Source organism: Spermophilus citellus (assembly GCF_964194105.1).
Source record: "Spermophilus citellus genome assembly, chromosome: 1".
NCBI classification, from domain to species: domain Eukaryota; kingdom Metazoa; phylum Chordata; class Mammalia; order Rodentia; family Sciuridae; genus Spermophilus; species Spermophilus citellus.
In genome coordinates, this window is record NC_138182.1 from 162,314,386 (window position 1) to 162,330,010 (window position 15,625).

A 15,625-nucleotide genomic window follows, 5' to 3' on the forward strand; every position below is an offset into this window, starting at 1 on the left:
CTACCAGGTGTGGTGGCATGTGCCTGTAGTTCCAGTGACTTGGGAGGCTGAGGCAAGTTTGAGGCCAGCCTCAGCAATTCGGGTGGGGTGGAGTGGAGTGGAGATTGAACCCAGGGGCACTTAACTACTGACCCACATCCCGGGCCCTTTTCTTGTATTTTATTGAGAGACAGGGTCTCACTGAGTTGCTAAGTGTCCCGCTAAATTGCTGAGGCTGGCTTTGAACTTGCAATTCTCCTGCCTCAGCCTTCTGAGTCACTGGTATTACAGGCATGCGCCACCACACCTGGCCAGCTTCAGCAATATAGTGAGGCCCCAAACAACTTAGCAAGACCCTGTATCAAAATAAAAAATATAAAAAGGGATGGGGATATGGCTTAGTGTCTGAGTCCCCCTAAATTCAATCCCCAGTACCAAAAAAGACACCCAAAATATTTTTTTCTCATAGTGACAAAGCTCACCATGGTGGTCAGGGTGGTGGTAACAGCAATGAGGGCCCGGACTTTATTTCCATTACAGGCTAAACAGGCTGGTGTAGAACCTAATACTCCTGCTGGTTATAAGGGAAACTATGTCATGAGTTTCAAACAACCCAAACCCTAGTAAACCTTAAGAGATAAGATATGTTTAGAAAATAAAGACTTCTTAAGTTAGAGGAATTCATGAATCCCAGCAATGGTGGGGGCTCATCTGGAGTGAAGGTTGCAGATCAATGGCTTTTCATTTCTATCTCATTTATACCCCAAGTCTTTGGGGGGAGGGGGCAGGGGCAGGGGCTGAGAAGCGACCAAACAGTATAATGTGAGGAGAATAAGCCTGAAGCACAGCAATAACCTTTCCTGCTCTCAACCCTAGTTACTCTGAGGAAACTTCCAGAATGACTTTCAGTGGTCTCCTCTGTCACTCAGGTGGGTCATGTTGGATCAGGCTCAGGAGAAAACACAGTCATCTCAGAGAGGTAACTGCAGTAAGCCAATGTCCCCAGGCTTGTCTTGAGCTTGGCTCTCATGGATCTCTTGGGGGATATTATGTTGCTCAATAAAACTAAGGAGAAGGGGTTGGGGGATGCAGCAAAGGGCTCAGCCTGTTACGTGGAGGCAGGGTGCAACTTTCAGTCCAGTCTAACGTTTTCACCAGGTGGGGGTGAGGGCTGGATACTCAAAGTTTCCAAGTAAAGTTCTGAATACTCTGACTTCCCTTTAAAAGCTTGGTACTGGGAGAGAACTACTAAGCCACCTGGTTCTTAGCAAAAAGTGAGCCTTCTCCAGAGAGGCCGCCTCACCTTTGTAAACACTTCTCTCCAAGTTTGCAAAAATTGTTTTTGGAAGAGGCAGGGCAGCCTTTTCCTGCGCTGACTTGATCTCTCGACTTTGAGTGGCTGCTTGACACTTCTAAACATTTTTCCCGAAGCCATTAAGCCTCAACAGCACTAAGCCAGGAAAATCTGGCTTTAATGTTAAACATATTTCATAGTCACGGCCGTGCCAAAAAGCCAGGTTCCATGTGTAAATTCTTCCTTGGTTGTCCTCCAAAAACGACTCATACTAAGGAAAATACCATCTATATGATCGCACCAGCGAGCATAGGATCCTATGCTTCCTTTCAACCTATGAGTGTATAACAGCTTGACCTTGCTAAGTTCCAGAAAAATAAAAGTTCCTTGCTAAAATCCAGAAATTGTCTCAAAATACCAGAGCAGAGCCCCCCACTAGCTCTACAAAGGTCTGTGGGATCAGGGATTTTGTTTGTTTTACAGGCAATTGCTCCAGAAAAGCTTTGCTGTTCCATTAGTAGGGCTGGGAACAGAGCCTGCTGGAGGGGACGCCACACACGTGTGACGCGATGGGCCCGTGCACACATCTGTCCTCTGCTTGATTGCAACACCCTGAATTGTTTGGTCTGAGTGTGTTGTTTCTCATTCAGAGATCTGCAGAATCTTGTTTAATTACAAATGCTCGGCAATTAGGCCAGGTGCTTGTGATCACACAGCTGCTCCTAAAATTCCCCTATCAGCACTAGAGACCTTGAAGGGTGGCAGGAAGGGTACAATATTAACCACAGTGTGTCTCACTGATGCAATAGGAGTGCAAAAATAATGCTGTCTGCAGAAACAGGCACAGCAACAAAAATCTCTTAACTGTGTGGCCTCGGACAAGTGACTAACCTTCTCTGAACTCTGATCCCCTATTAAGACTTCAGGGCCTCGTTCATGGTTGGGATTAAACACATGGTACACTACATGAGCAAAACATATTAATTATCACATCCACATCCAGTCTCACTTCTAACTACAATACTTTGCTTGTCTGAGGAAACAAAAGCTCTAAGCCATGATTCCACCTTGACTTTAGCCATTCAGTTACCTGTATTTCCCAAACAACTGTGTGACCAGGTTTGAAAAGAGGTAATGTCATTTATTTTAAAATGCAATGTGTTGAGGACCTTTCTCCTTTATTTAGCTACTTTGGAAAGTTCAAGCACTTTCTGAACTGCTCATTTACCCCTCTAGGCCTAGAAGACAGTGCCCAGGAGCCAGGTTACAGAACAGGCAGCCAGGCTGTGACAGGTGGGATTTGCAAAACAAAAGAAAAGTGCTTTTTGATGAAGTGAGTAGACTGGACTAACTCCTGTTATCTTTAGAGATCAGCAAATACACTGTAGCAAACTCTGCATATAAAATCCAGCCCAAGAAAACCTCTGGGTTACTAATGCAGGTTTGCAAATATAGCAAGCATAATGAAATGGATGCTTTTTAATGATTTCCTATAATGGTGTTTATATATGGAAGCCTTTTTCCCTATTGAAGCAATTTAATTGGAAAATGGCAAAGGAATAAGAAGAGGCAGCCAGCCAGTTCCGATTAACACACACAATGACTGTCTCTGTGCTGCAGCCTTCCTACACTTCTCAAAGTTGTCCCCAAGTGCTTGCTGTCCTCAGGGACCTGGCAGACCTTCTCTGCCCAGAGCAGCCTCCCCCACCTGCTTCTCTCCCATTTGACCCTTGCATTTCCACTGAGCTGTGACTTCCACAAAGTCTTCTCAGGGTTCTGCCTGCGGTTATCATGAAGGTTCTCTGCAGGCCTCCTGGGTGATCCTGACCACTGTGGGTCTTCCCTGCTGACCTGTCACCACATTCTCCAAAGAACTCTGAGCTCCAAGGTGGTGTCCACTCCCACTCAGGGATTCACTCCAGTGCCTCTTACGTGTGGGCACTGTTAGGCCGGCATACAAGGTTGCTAAGATCCCCGCCTGCATGTGAGTTACAATGACTTGTAACACTTGAGGGACTAAATGCCAAACACAATCTATGCTCAGGTGCTATGTTCTAAGTGCTACGAGGGATGGGTGTGCCTGGAGCGAGTGACGCTGCAGACCTGAAGGAGTCAGGGAGACCTGGGCAGAAGACAGTTGATTGACGGAAGGAAAAGCCATGCACAGACTCTTGGAAAGAGCAGGGAGAGAATGCAGAGCCTGCAGGCAGGGGAAGGGACAGTGAGAAAGAAGGCCAGTGTGGCCAGAGCTGGAGGACAAGGAGGGCAGTGGAGGCAGGAGCTTCAAGCCCTGGTGATGTCACTCCAGATTTGAGGGAGCCGAGTGTGGGAGCCAGTCGTACAATGGGGGACTGTGTCTTTAAAGCACTTGCTGCTGCCTGGATTGCTGCTAAGACCAACACCAAGGCATAACCCTAGGATTCCCCTCTTCTCATTTTCTCCCTACCCATTTGGCTGACTGGTTGGCGGATTGGTTGACTGCTTCATTCATTTATCGGTTCCAACAGGATCTTTGAACATATGTCACATGCCAGGCTCTTGTTGGCTCCAGAGTCACACTAGCAGATGAACAACCACATTTCTGCCTAAAAGAGTTTAGTGGGAGAGTCAAACTGCGACATGATTTAAAATTTCAACGTCATATGAGAGGGCAACAAATGGGGCAGTGACAACGTCCGCACAGTCACACAGACTGGGACTTCCCGAGACCTTCTGAGGAGGCACATTTAAACTGAGACTGAAACGGTGCAAGGCAAATCCCTGCCACTGGCTCCTGATGGGTCCCTTCCTCAGCTGGTGGCCCCCAGGGCTCCGTCAGGCTCACTCCTCACTCTCTGTGCATCCACTTCTACGGCTTCAGTGACCATCTGCAAACAACCCGAGGTCCAGAACTTTCCTCTTCACTTCTTATCTCAGTGCCTACTGGCTTCTGAAGCATCTCCATCCAAATACCCCAAGACACCTTAAACTCGTGCCCAACAAAACACAAGATCTCCACCTGTTCCCCCACCCTCCTCTACTAGCAAAACAATACAAAACTCATTGCAAAACCACCTGGTTCTCTCTGCTAGATTCCCCATACTGGTGAGTGGCCCACCATCAACCACACCAAACTGTGAAAACCAAACCCTTCAGGAACATCCCTGCGCACACACACACGCATGCACGCACGCACGCGCGCGCACGCACACACACACGTCTGCCTTTGCCCTATCTTACTCCTGCAGCAAATCTTGCCAAATTCTCACCTTCTCCATATTCATTTTCTTTTATACATCTTGACTGCCACCACCCTAGTCCTAGCAATAATTTTGCCCCACTAGATTTTTGAATGGTTTTCTAGCTAACCTCCCTAATTCACCTTGATCTATGACTCTTTTTCCATATTGAAGAGGGACTGATTCAAAAATACAAATCTTATCATCTCACCCCTTTCTTCCACTATTGAAATCTTTCAGTCCTTCTGGTGGGTCTCTGGATAAAGGCCAGACTTTCTAATGGTGTGTACAATATCCACACTGTGTGCCCCAGCCCACCTTACCTCAATGGTCTTTCCCCTCCTTGAATGTACCCCACCTCGAGGGATGTCATCTTCCCCTTTACCTGCTTAATTTCTACTGACCCTCTGCATTTCAGCTTACCTGTCACTTTGCAGAGAAAGCCTGGAACCCTGGGCTGACTCGAAGGTTTTGATACAGTCACATGATACCATGTTGTGTGAATGTTTGGGGTATTATCACACATGTTTAGGTTGATAATTAAACATAAATGTGTACTATTGAGATAAAATCTCACTCCCCAATTAATTTTAAGTCCCATGAAACTCAGTATACTTTTCTTCTCCTAATCCTTCTTCTATTTCCCCACTCTGTATGAGCGTTTCCTAAGACATGGGGTGCCTTCCTCTTTTAGCTCCACATCCTTTCAACCATAGGATCACTTTAGCTCAGTTGACTTCAAAGCCTCTACCTTCAATTTCAATCCAGGCAGGCATTTCTGGGTGGACCAGTATTGTACCACATTTTGACTGCAACTTACAATAGTTCATCTAGCAACTTATTACACAAACACATGCAATACACAAGTTTCATGAAACAATCCTGTCCCTGTTTTCATTTCCATGAGACTTTAGTTTTCATATAATTTCAGTACCCAAAAGTAGGTCATGATCTGCAGTTTAAAACTCAATGTGCCAGATATTTCCACATGGACTTTTCTCTACGATCTCAAACATACTTTGACCATTTCTCATCTCATTTCTCAATTTAACTTCCTTAACCAAGGAATGTGATCATTCTCTGAGTCACTTAGGATCAATGTGCTAAAGTCATTTTGGATTGTTCCTTCTTACCCAAGAGTTGTTGAGACCTGCTGGGCTTCTTCCACTGCAAAGTACTGCCACCCATATCCCTCCTTTCCACTCATACCATCATAGTTCAGTTACGACTTTAATGTGGAACACTCCAGTGGCCTTTTTAATAGGTTCCCTGTTTCCCGAATTTCCAAACAGAGGTGACATCTGCTTGAATAACAATCCTATCAGGGCAGAAGGCTAATTCAGCTCCTCAGTTGCATTTTGGCCAACGAAGTAGTGAGTAAGGGACTGAACGTCTTCATCTACTCAGCAAACTCCTCTGGGAATTAAATTTTTAACTCAGGCTGCCCTGTGTTTCTCAGATTCCTTTCACAATCCAGAAACCCAACTCTGGTGTGGTGGTGGGGCCCGGCCGACTCACCCATGTCTGCAGTGACCATGGTGGACTGGTTTTCAGGGATGGAGACAGAGGTCTGGTCTTGGTCCATGCTTCGAGAGTCCTCGTTGACCTCGTGTTGACTCTGGCTGAGTTCAGATCGCAGTTCCGAGTATTCATCTTCCTCCCTGAGAAAGAGGAGAGTCAGCCACCACCAACAGGGTATGTGAGCCAAATCCTTAGAGTATATGTCTTTTAAGGACAAGGTGAAGACATGCCAAAAGGAAAGATTTCTCTCATCCAGTGCACAAGGACCAGAATTCCTTTCAGGCCAAAGAGATGGCCATATCTGTGGTCAGTCAGTGTGTGAAGCTGAACTGTTGCTTCTGTGCTCACATTCGTATCATGTTCAGAACAAAATTGTCTCCTATCTGCCCACTAGAAACTTCGCTCTTCAAAGATTTCCCAAAGAAACCAAATTTCTTTTTTTTTTTCTTTTTTTTTTTTTATTGATTATTTATCGCATTACATAGTTCATGATATATCATCAGAAACCAAATTTCTTCACCCTCTCAAACTTCAAGGTAAAAATAAACTATTAGCATGGATGCTAGAGTAAGCAAAATTAAGAGTCTGATGAAGAGCAGCCCAGCCATCACCGGGAAGGTCCCACTGGGAGCTTTCTTCTTGGGAAAGGATGTGGGGGAGATGCTGGGGTTAGAGTGACTGAGCACTCATCTGTTCATCAATGCAGAGCAAATTGGACCTTCTGAGAGATGTACAGATGAGCACATCTAAGAAGGACCACAGGTTCTTTCCCCAAAGAAGGTAGGTGGAGTTAGGGGATGGGAAAAGAAGACAGGTGAGGAGAAAAATGCAAACAGTGAGCAAAAGAATACCGCGCGGTGTGTTCTTTTCTCTTCCACTGCATTTGCTAACAGAAAGGCAATGCTGAAAAGCAGCCCTGTTTCATTTGCATGTGAACATCCACCTCTTTTCAGTCCTTCACAGATCCTTCAACCTCCGGTCTCTGAATTGCACTATTAGCAAGGTGTGAAATCTTAGACTTTTAGTGTGTATTTGAAAGCACACACTTTGCCCCTCTCTGTATTTCACTACCACCATTTCCACATGCACACTGGGCACTGGAGAAAGGAAAAGTGACTCTCTTTGAAGTGTTTATTTTTCAACTGTACAGGGAGAGAACGTCATCATGAGATGGAACTGTGGGAGGGGAAAGCTCACTGGTGTCTGCTCAGTCCCAGAAAAGGGTGCTGTGAAGAAAGCTAGGAAGAGAAGAAATCCACTCCTTTTGAGTAGCCACTAATGGGGAAGGAGTATGTAGAAAGTTGACAATCTTGAGTTTGGACTAGATCAAGATGGTGAGCAGTCACCTCCAGTGCTTGGGGAAGAGGCAACTGGGGAGACACATTTACAAGTCAGAGAAATGGGAAGAGTATGCCAAAGTTCTTGATTCTCTCAAGAAATCAATATTCTTGCTGGGCATGGTGGTACATGCCTGTAATCCCAGAAGCTTGGGAGGCTGAAGCAGGAGGATTGTGAGTTCAAAGCCAGCCTCAGCAACTTAGCGAGGCACTTAGCAACTCAGTGTGACCCTGTCTCTAAATATAATATTAAAAAGGGCCAAGAATATGGCTCAGTGGGTAAGCACCCTAGGTTTAATCCTCAGTACCTGCCCCCCCCCCCCAAAAAAAAAGAAAGAAAGAAAAGAAATCAACATTCTTCCAGGAAATAGATTCAGGTGCATATCAAAGAGCCCCTGCTTTATAAGGTATTTAAATAAAAACCATTCAGAAAACTAGGAAGAATTTAAGCAGATGTAAAGCCCCTAGCCATGCCAAATATGAATGTGAATGGTAATGGTGAAGGTAAAAGATAAAGGTTAATGATATATGAGCAAGTTCATTATTGGACATCTTCAGAAGTCAACAATAATTAGATTTAGGAAACAAAACAATTAAAAAGTACTCTTCAGAGTCACCTTTTTGGTCTAGAGGACAACTGTTTGTGCACTGATATGTCAGCTCTCCTTTCAGTCACCACTTAAGATTCTAACTTAGTTAACAGGAGATTGTGTATGATGAATAAATTCCTTTTATTGCATGGCCAATATAATCAGCCTCAGCTTGGCTGAGACTGTTTTATAGCCAAGAAAGTGAGTGATAAATGGTGCTGCTGTTCCTCGGGTATAAATGGCATTTGCAAAACTCTTTAATAGACACCTTAAACCCTCCTGGCTTGGCAGATTCCAAAACATACACTTCCTGCCAAATCTCTTGCTTTGTGCTAAATTACTTCTAGGGATTATTAGGATGAAGTTTACAAAACAGCAAATAGGGAAGGGGTGGAGGAAGGAAGCCGTCATCCTAGCACCATCCCCTCTGAGGTCAGAATGTGGTCAGAAGGAGAATAATAATACACTGGTGAAGCCATTGCAGGCTGGCAAATCTTAGTGACATGAAATGCAAACTAAAGATATCCATTATATGTATTTGAGCACTGAAAACAGGATAGGAAAGGAAGAAGAAAACAAATAGGTTTGCAATCAATTCTTAACCTAAGAGGGCTGCTGTGGGTGGACACAGGAGGAGCATGTGGGGCTGCCAGTGGGTAGGGGCCAGGGAAGACTTCCCGGATGCAGCCACACTCCAGATGAGTCTTGAGGCAAATACATTTTAAGCAAGTCATGAGAGCAGAAGAATACATGCAAACGCTCAGAGGAGCTGTTGAGTGACTAGAGCTTGGTGGGGAGAAAGGTGTTTTGTGTGGCTGCAGCCCAAATGGAGCATGGAAAGGGAGCCTAAGGTGGAAAGGACCTAGTCAACAGGGTACTTTGATCAAAAGGTGAATTGTACTGGAGGAAGCAAATGATCGGGGTGAGACAGTAGAAATAAAATTATGGTGTGCAAAGTCTAGTAATTCAGAGGAAGTAGTAAATGTTGCCAAGGTTTCACGTGAAAACAGATAAAATGAGAAGAAAGAAAGAATGAGCAGAATCTCTGTGTCTTTGACTCCACAGGACGGGCTAGCTCGAGCATACCTGATCCCAGGTGAGAATACTTCCTATGATCATCATAATGAGTACTCTGGAACAAAAACAGCACATGCAAACAAAGTAAATCATAATTAAGAGGTGGAAAGCCACCTTGCAAGAAGATCAGAGGTTTTGTGGTACAAAGAATGAGGTACAAAATAGATTAAACTGAGCCTAAATATAAGCCCTGTTTCTCCCACCAACTTTGGCAAAACATCATGGAGTTGCGCATCTCTATCATCACCTATCAGCATACCTTGAAAGGAGGCTGGAATTTGGGACAAAGAAATGACAAAAATGAATTCTCTCAGGGCTCTTTGTAAATTGACATTTGTGATTATATGGTAGGTGTACCAGACTGGAGACGGGGGTTTTCTCTACCATTCAAGAAAAATGGTCCATCAAGAGCAAAGGAATAGATCAAAAATACTCTGCTGGTCCATGGTACAAAGACAAAATCCTGAGTTATGCATTCAAGGGCTCTTCTGCACAACCCTGAGCCACTTACCAGTGAAAGTGCTTTGGTGAGTTCACAGTATCATCCTCTAAAACAACTTTATTGTTCCAATTATGTCATATGCACATATGAATATGGCATAATGATCTCACTATTATGTATAATTATAATGTACCAATTAAAAAAGATAATCCCCTTAAATGACTTTACGGTTCCCTTCCTTTTGTTGTATACACATCAAGGGATAACTTATTTCCGGACAGGGGTTTAGAGGGATGCCTTCCCCCTCCCCACCAAATACTCACTGCTAGCTCTACTGATGAAAAAGAGAAAAAGTGAAAAAGTCCAAAAAGTGATGATTTTAAGAGACAATAACAGAAGCATAAATAAACTGAGAAATGTTGATAATTATACTCCATAGTGGACGTTTCATAATGATGGAATTACAACGTTCCTGAGTGTTTCTTTCTGGAACTTGAAGGATCATCTCATGAGATTCTAAATGTACATGATTTCATTGACTTGGAAGCACTTGGGAAGGGCTTACAAGTTGCTTTATTTAGACATGTAATGATCAATGCTTGCCTCTAGCTTAAACAGAAAAACACAACAAATTCTCCTAAGGAGGCGGACTCTCCACTGTGTACACGCCTGTGTGATGACTGGCAGACAGAAAGTCTCCGGCTGATGAACCGCAAAGGATCTTAGAGACCAGTTAAGGCAAGATCAATACCTTCATTTTACAAATAAGACAACCCAAGTTTTGAGAAGTAAAGCGACTTTACATAGCATGATGCAACCAGTTAGTAGTAGAGCTTAAATCCTAAATTTGCTACCCATGACACAACAATCTAATGTTGTGGCCTCGGAAAATGATTTGTTGTTGTTTTTCCTTATTTTAAGCTTCCTTTTTATCGGCTAGAAGTGAAATGATCAAGTCAGAACAGGGAAAAGTAAATGTACCATTCTTAAATTTTCCAGACTTCAAGCTGAAGAACTCTGGAATCAACAGCATTTAACAAAACATCATTAATAATCCTTCTATCTACTTTATTTTGCAATGCACATTTATGCCTTGTCACTGGGTTGGAAGGAATTGGGAAGAAGACCCAGATGGATATCTGCCTGCCTTGGCAGCTGTCAGTCAACTGTGGCTAGTGAACCCAGTCTACCTGACCTAGAGGGGTTTATTTGTTGAAACACAAATAAACACTGTTTTTCTACAATTTAAGATGGACTTGCCCTGAAATGGCTGGCCTTCTTTTGATAAATATTTTTTAGAAATAGGTAGAAAATATATTCCTTTTAGTTCTCTCTTAAAAATCTATGGTGGAAATAAGTGAAAAGTAAAGTCTTGATTTTTCCTTTAGTTCTACCTCCTTTTCTTTTTCCATATAGCACAGAGGGAAGTCAGACTCATCTAGGAGTTGTCTGGTGAATAACTGAACAAATGGGATTTTGACATGCTCTTCCACGAACATAACAATCGATCCTTGTCTCAACCAGATCTGATACAAGATCTGTATACAAGAACTTGAAAATACTGAACAAAGGTTTATGTATACCACATAAGACAAACAGGGAGAAAAAAAATTTATCTTCCTGGATTTTATTTTGATTTCATCATACTGACCTTCTTGGCCATAAATTAATCAGAACAACATGTTTTGCTGGGACATGAAGAGGTTTGGGTTATACCGTGTTTGAGATACAGGATACCTGACAGTGGTTTGGGGCTGCTATCAACTTGAAAGGTGCTGAGGAGAGTGAGTCCAGGATAAGGGCTGAGGCTGAGCTTGGATCTCAGGGGAAGAGGAGGAGACCCAAGAACTGCAGGGTCCTAGAGGTTTAAAGAGTACATCAGGAGGGAAGGAGGAGGACTCTGATTAAATGCTATAGAAAGGGACCAATAAGAAGAAAAAGATTTTCCAGTTAAGATTATAAGTAGACAGCTGGGAGCAGTGGCCCATGCCTATAATCCCAGCAGCTCGGGAGGCCAAGGCAGGAGGATCACACATTCCAAGTAGCCTCAGCAAAAGTGAGGCACTCAGCAACTCAGTGAGGCACTGTCTATAAATAAAATTCAAAATAGAGCTGGGGATGTGGCTCAGTGGTCGAGTGACCCTGAATTCAATCCCCAGTATCCTAACCCACACCCCGCAAAGACAAAAAAGTTATAAGTGGACAGGGGTTGAGGGTATGTGATAGATAGCCCAGTGGTAGAGCATGTGCTTAGTAGGCATGAAGCCCAGGGTTCAATCCCTATCACCAGAAAAAAAAAGGGGGAAAAGTGGTGGGGGACCATCAGTGGTCAGGCTATTTAAACAAAATAGCATTGACTAAGTGGCTTAAAAACAGAAATTTATTTTCACAGTTCTGGAGGCTGGGAAGTACAAGACCAGGTTTTAGTGTGGTTGGTTTCTAGAGAGGGTTGTCTTTGTGACTTCCAGATGGTGGCCTTCTCTCTGTGTCCTTACAAGGCAGGGAGAGAGGAAGCACTGGCTCTCCAGTATCTTCTGTATTTTTGCATTGTAGCATAATTTATTACATATTTAAATACACTACAAGCTGGTGGCATGTAATAGATAATAAAGTTAAACACAAAAAGAAGAAAGGAGCAAAATCCTAACATAATTCTCAAGCAACGAAACAGCATAAAAATGAGATGTCATTGTTTGTTGCCTTTAGTTTTTGAAAAAAAATTAATGTTTAGGAAGTATGTAATATGGCAGAGGGTTGGAAAAAAAACACTAGAATTCTTTTCCAGTTTCTCTTCTTACGAGGACGGACAACATCCCATGGTGGGGTTCCACCCTTATGAGCTCATCTAACCCTAGACAGACTCCAGAGGCTCATTTCTGAAGACGTCACATTGGTGATGAACAGATGGGTGGGGGAGGGGCATAATCCAGTCCATTGTAAAGGGAAACTCTTGGAGTCAGAAGGCAGACACAAGGAGCTGGCAAGCCAACGGGAAATGAAGCCCAGAGCAAGGACTAGTGGAGAGAGCTAGGAGTGAAGGGCTGATGTTATGAGAATAGCTTATGGGAAAAGAAAATAATCTCCTTGGGAAAGAAAAGACCTTGGGTTGAATTTGCTTAGACATCTTTTTTTGTTTTTCTTTTCAGATCCAAAGTGAGTTTTACTGGTGTATTTTTTTTTCATTTTCCCTCCGTCGTTATATTATCTCCCCAAGTCAAAGAAACATTTTTAAAAAGTCACGCATGGGTAGGTGAAAAAGCACATACTACAAAACAGTGCATATTGTATGATCTGATTTGTTTAAAATATTCACAAATACAAATTTTTAGAAAGCCACACAAACAGAAAATTAAGGGCTTTTGTCTAAGAGATAGGGTCTAGGATGCTTTAGACAGGGTTCAGTTAGGAAAACAAACTGTATGGAGTGGTTCAAATAGAAAGCATTGACTTTAGGTAGTGCTGCGCCTGCACAACTGTTGGACGGCTGGAGAAGAGAAAGATGGATGGAGGCCACCAGAGTTGTCATATTTGCCACCACAGCTTTGGATCCCTCAGAAATCAGGAAACCCATGCTGCCTTCACATCTCCCAGCTGCTCCTAGGTCTGGCCGAAGTGCAGGACCTAGCACCAGCCTTGCATGGTGGCCTACACTGCATGGCTGATGGAGAATAGATCTCACCTCCCCCTTCTACCTTCCAGACCCATGTGAGTGTATCTCATTGGTAGAATCAAACAGCATCCACAACCCAGGGAGAAAGGGGTCTCAGTGTCTCAGAAATTTTGGAGGGGAGTAGCAGGGATTGAACTTAGGGGCACTCAACCACTGAGCCACACCCTAGCCCTACTTTGTATTTTTTTTTTTATTATTAGAGACAGGGTCTTACTGAGTTTCTTAGTGCCTCACTAAATTGCTGAGGCTGGCTTTGGACCCACAATCCTCCGCCTCCTGAGCTGCTGGGATTACAGGTGTGTATCACTGCGCCTGGCCCCTAGACCCTTTTGACTCTGGAGAAATGGAGAGAGGGATGGGAATGATACCAAGGGCCAGAAGATATCCATCATAGTCTACACTCAGTGACTGACCATGCAACCCTCTAGGCCACACTAAAATTCCCAAATGCAATCAAAATGACACCAATTTTCTCCTACTATCTCTCAACTCAGGATAAATGGGCTCAAGCTTTTCCTCAAAATGAGAGACCCAAAGTACCATCAGTTATTGTATCCACAGTTAGGTAATCTTGCCTCTTCTAGTTCAATGAAAAACCCACCTAAATCTCATATAAGCTAACCATCAAATTTTAAATTTCACCAGTACAATTCACCCTCTGTAAAATAATAGTGGGAACTAAGAGGAGAAAAGGAAATGCATACCCATATGAAGAAGCAAGATGTGCACAGCTTAGCCATCTTTTCTGTAACTGGATATAAGGCTATAGTTTTTATCACTTTCTTCTACTAGGAAAACCTATTTCCTTTGTGCTTAGTCAGCATTTTAACTTGTTAGAATTAGTCCTTTACATGGTGAGATAATCCAAAAATTTATTTCCAAAGGGCCTAGCCCTGTGTTGGCTTGCTCTAATCTACTAGTTTTGGCCACTAGACAATTTCTAGGAGGCTTCCTAGAAAATCCCACATTTCTAATATAGATCTCACCACCCTATAGTATAGTAATAACCCAATTTCTCCCTTAATAGTTTCCCCAGTCAGCTTGTTGGTTCAGTGGCAGGAGATACTCCAAAGGAGCAGGTGGCATTCAAGGGAACCATTATCATACTCTCTGCTGGAGACATTGCTCCCTTGGGAATGGAGGTTTGTAAACTAGCAGAACTCAAAGGTGCAAGAATGAGCAGCAATAACTTTTTCAAAGTGAGTTTTTAGGTATATAAATGAGAAGAGCTACTTCTTTTTTTTTTAGGTTTTTTTTTTTGGTGTGTGTGTTTACTTTTTTTTTAAATTGATTTTATTTTTTTAAATACCCAACAGCGGAATGTATTACAATTCTTATTATACACGTAGAGCACAATTTTTCATATCTTTGTATAAAGTATGTTCACGCCAATTCATGTCTTTATACATGTACTTGTTTTTTTTTTTTGCATTACAATTCTTCATATCTCTGTTTGTATATAAAGTAGGTTGACGACCAATTCATGTCTTCATACATGTACTCTGGATAATGATGTCCATCATATTCCACAATCCTTGCTAATCCCCTGCCTCTTCCCTTTCCCTCCCTTCCCTCTTCCCTATTTAGAATTCATCTATTCACCCCATGTTCCCCCTCCCTACCCCATTATGAGTCAGCCTCCTTATATTAGAGAAAACATTTGGCATTTGTTTTTTTAGGATTGGCTGAGAAGAGCTATTTCTATTTCCCCTCTTGGTCCTTGGATACAAAAAGTCAAGACCATAAACTATTGCTAGTTAGGAGCACTTATCACAACTCCAGAGCATTGAAAAAGGTTCTATTTCAGATGGTGCTGTAACTAGATCCTCTAAGGGATAGATTCAGGCCATAATATCATTCGGTACCTGACTTTTGGCTTTGGATTGAACTTTTTACCCCCAAATACATACGTTGAAGACCTAGTCCCAACATGATGGTATCTGAAGATGAAATCCCATTTTCCCTCCTTTGCCATGTTAGGATAAAACCAGAAGGAGGCAATCCTCACGTCAGAAAGAGCCCTGACTGGGTAATCAAATTAACTCACAACTTGAACTTGGACTTTTCAGCCTCTAGAACTGTAAGAAATGTGAGTTCTGTGGTATAAGCCACCCAGTCGAAGGAATTTGGTCACAGTAACCTGAGCAGACCAATTTGCCTTCATAAATCAAGACCAGATTGAAGTGACAAGGAAGTCTCCACACAAGGACCTGGGCAGTTTGGAAATGAGTTGTCTGGACATTTGGATATGCGAGGGGAATTAGCATTCACCCAATTCGCCTGGTTCCTGCTGCACTGGGGCTATCCCAGCCTATCAGGAGATGAGGACAAACAAATTCACTGGGGTGCTGAAGGCTGAGGAGATGACCAACCTCTCGAGCTTAGAGGCCAGGAAGTGCCTTGTATCACTGACCCACATTCCTGTGACTCTTACAGCCTTGCAGGGAGTCCCCTCAAGGAGAGACCAGCTCATTTACATAATGAAAACTGGCAGAAT

The 15,625-nt window shown here is 43.1% G+C and overlaps 1 protein-coding gene across 3 annotated transcripts in view; it reads right to left on the minus strand.

The window, feature by feature from the left end:
* MCC (MCC regulator of WNT signaling pathway) overlaps nt 1-15,625 on the minus strand; it is a 269,529-nt gene that overhangs the window by 88,406 nt on the left and 165,498 nt on the right. For all 3 annotated transcript variants that reach the window (XM_081295185.1, XM_081295186.1, XM_081295187.1), the window contains one exon: nt 6,010-6,152. In XM_081295185.1, coding sequence (XP_081151311.1) covers nt 6,010-6,152 — 143 coding nt within the window. The remainder of the gene's footprint in view (nt 1-6,009; nt 6,153-15,625) is intronic.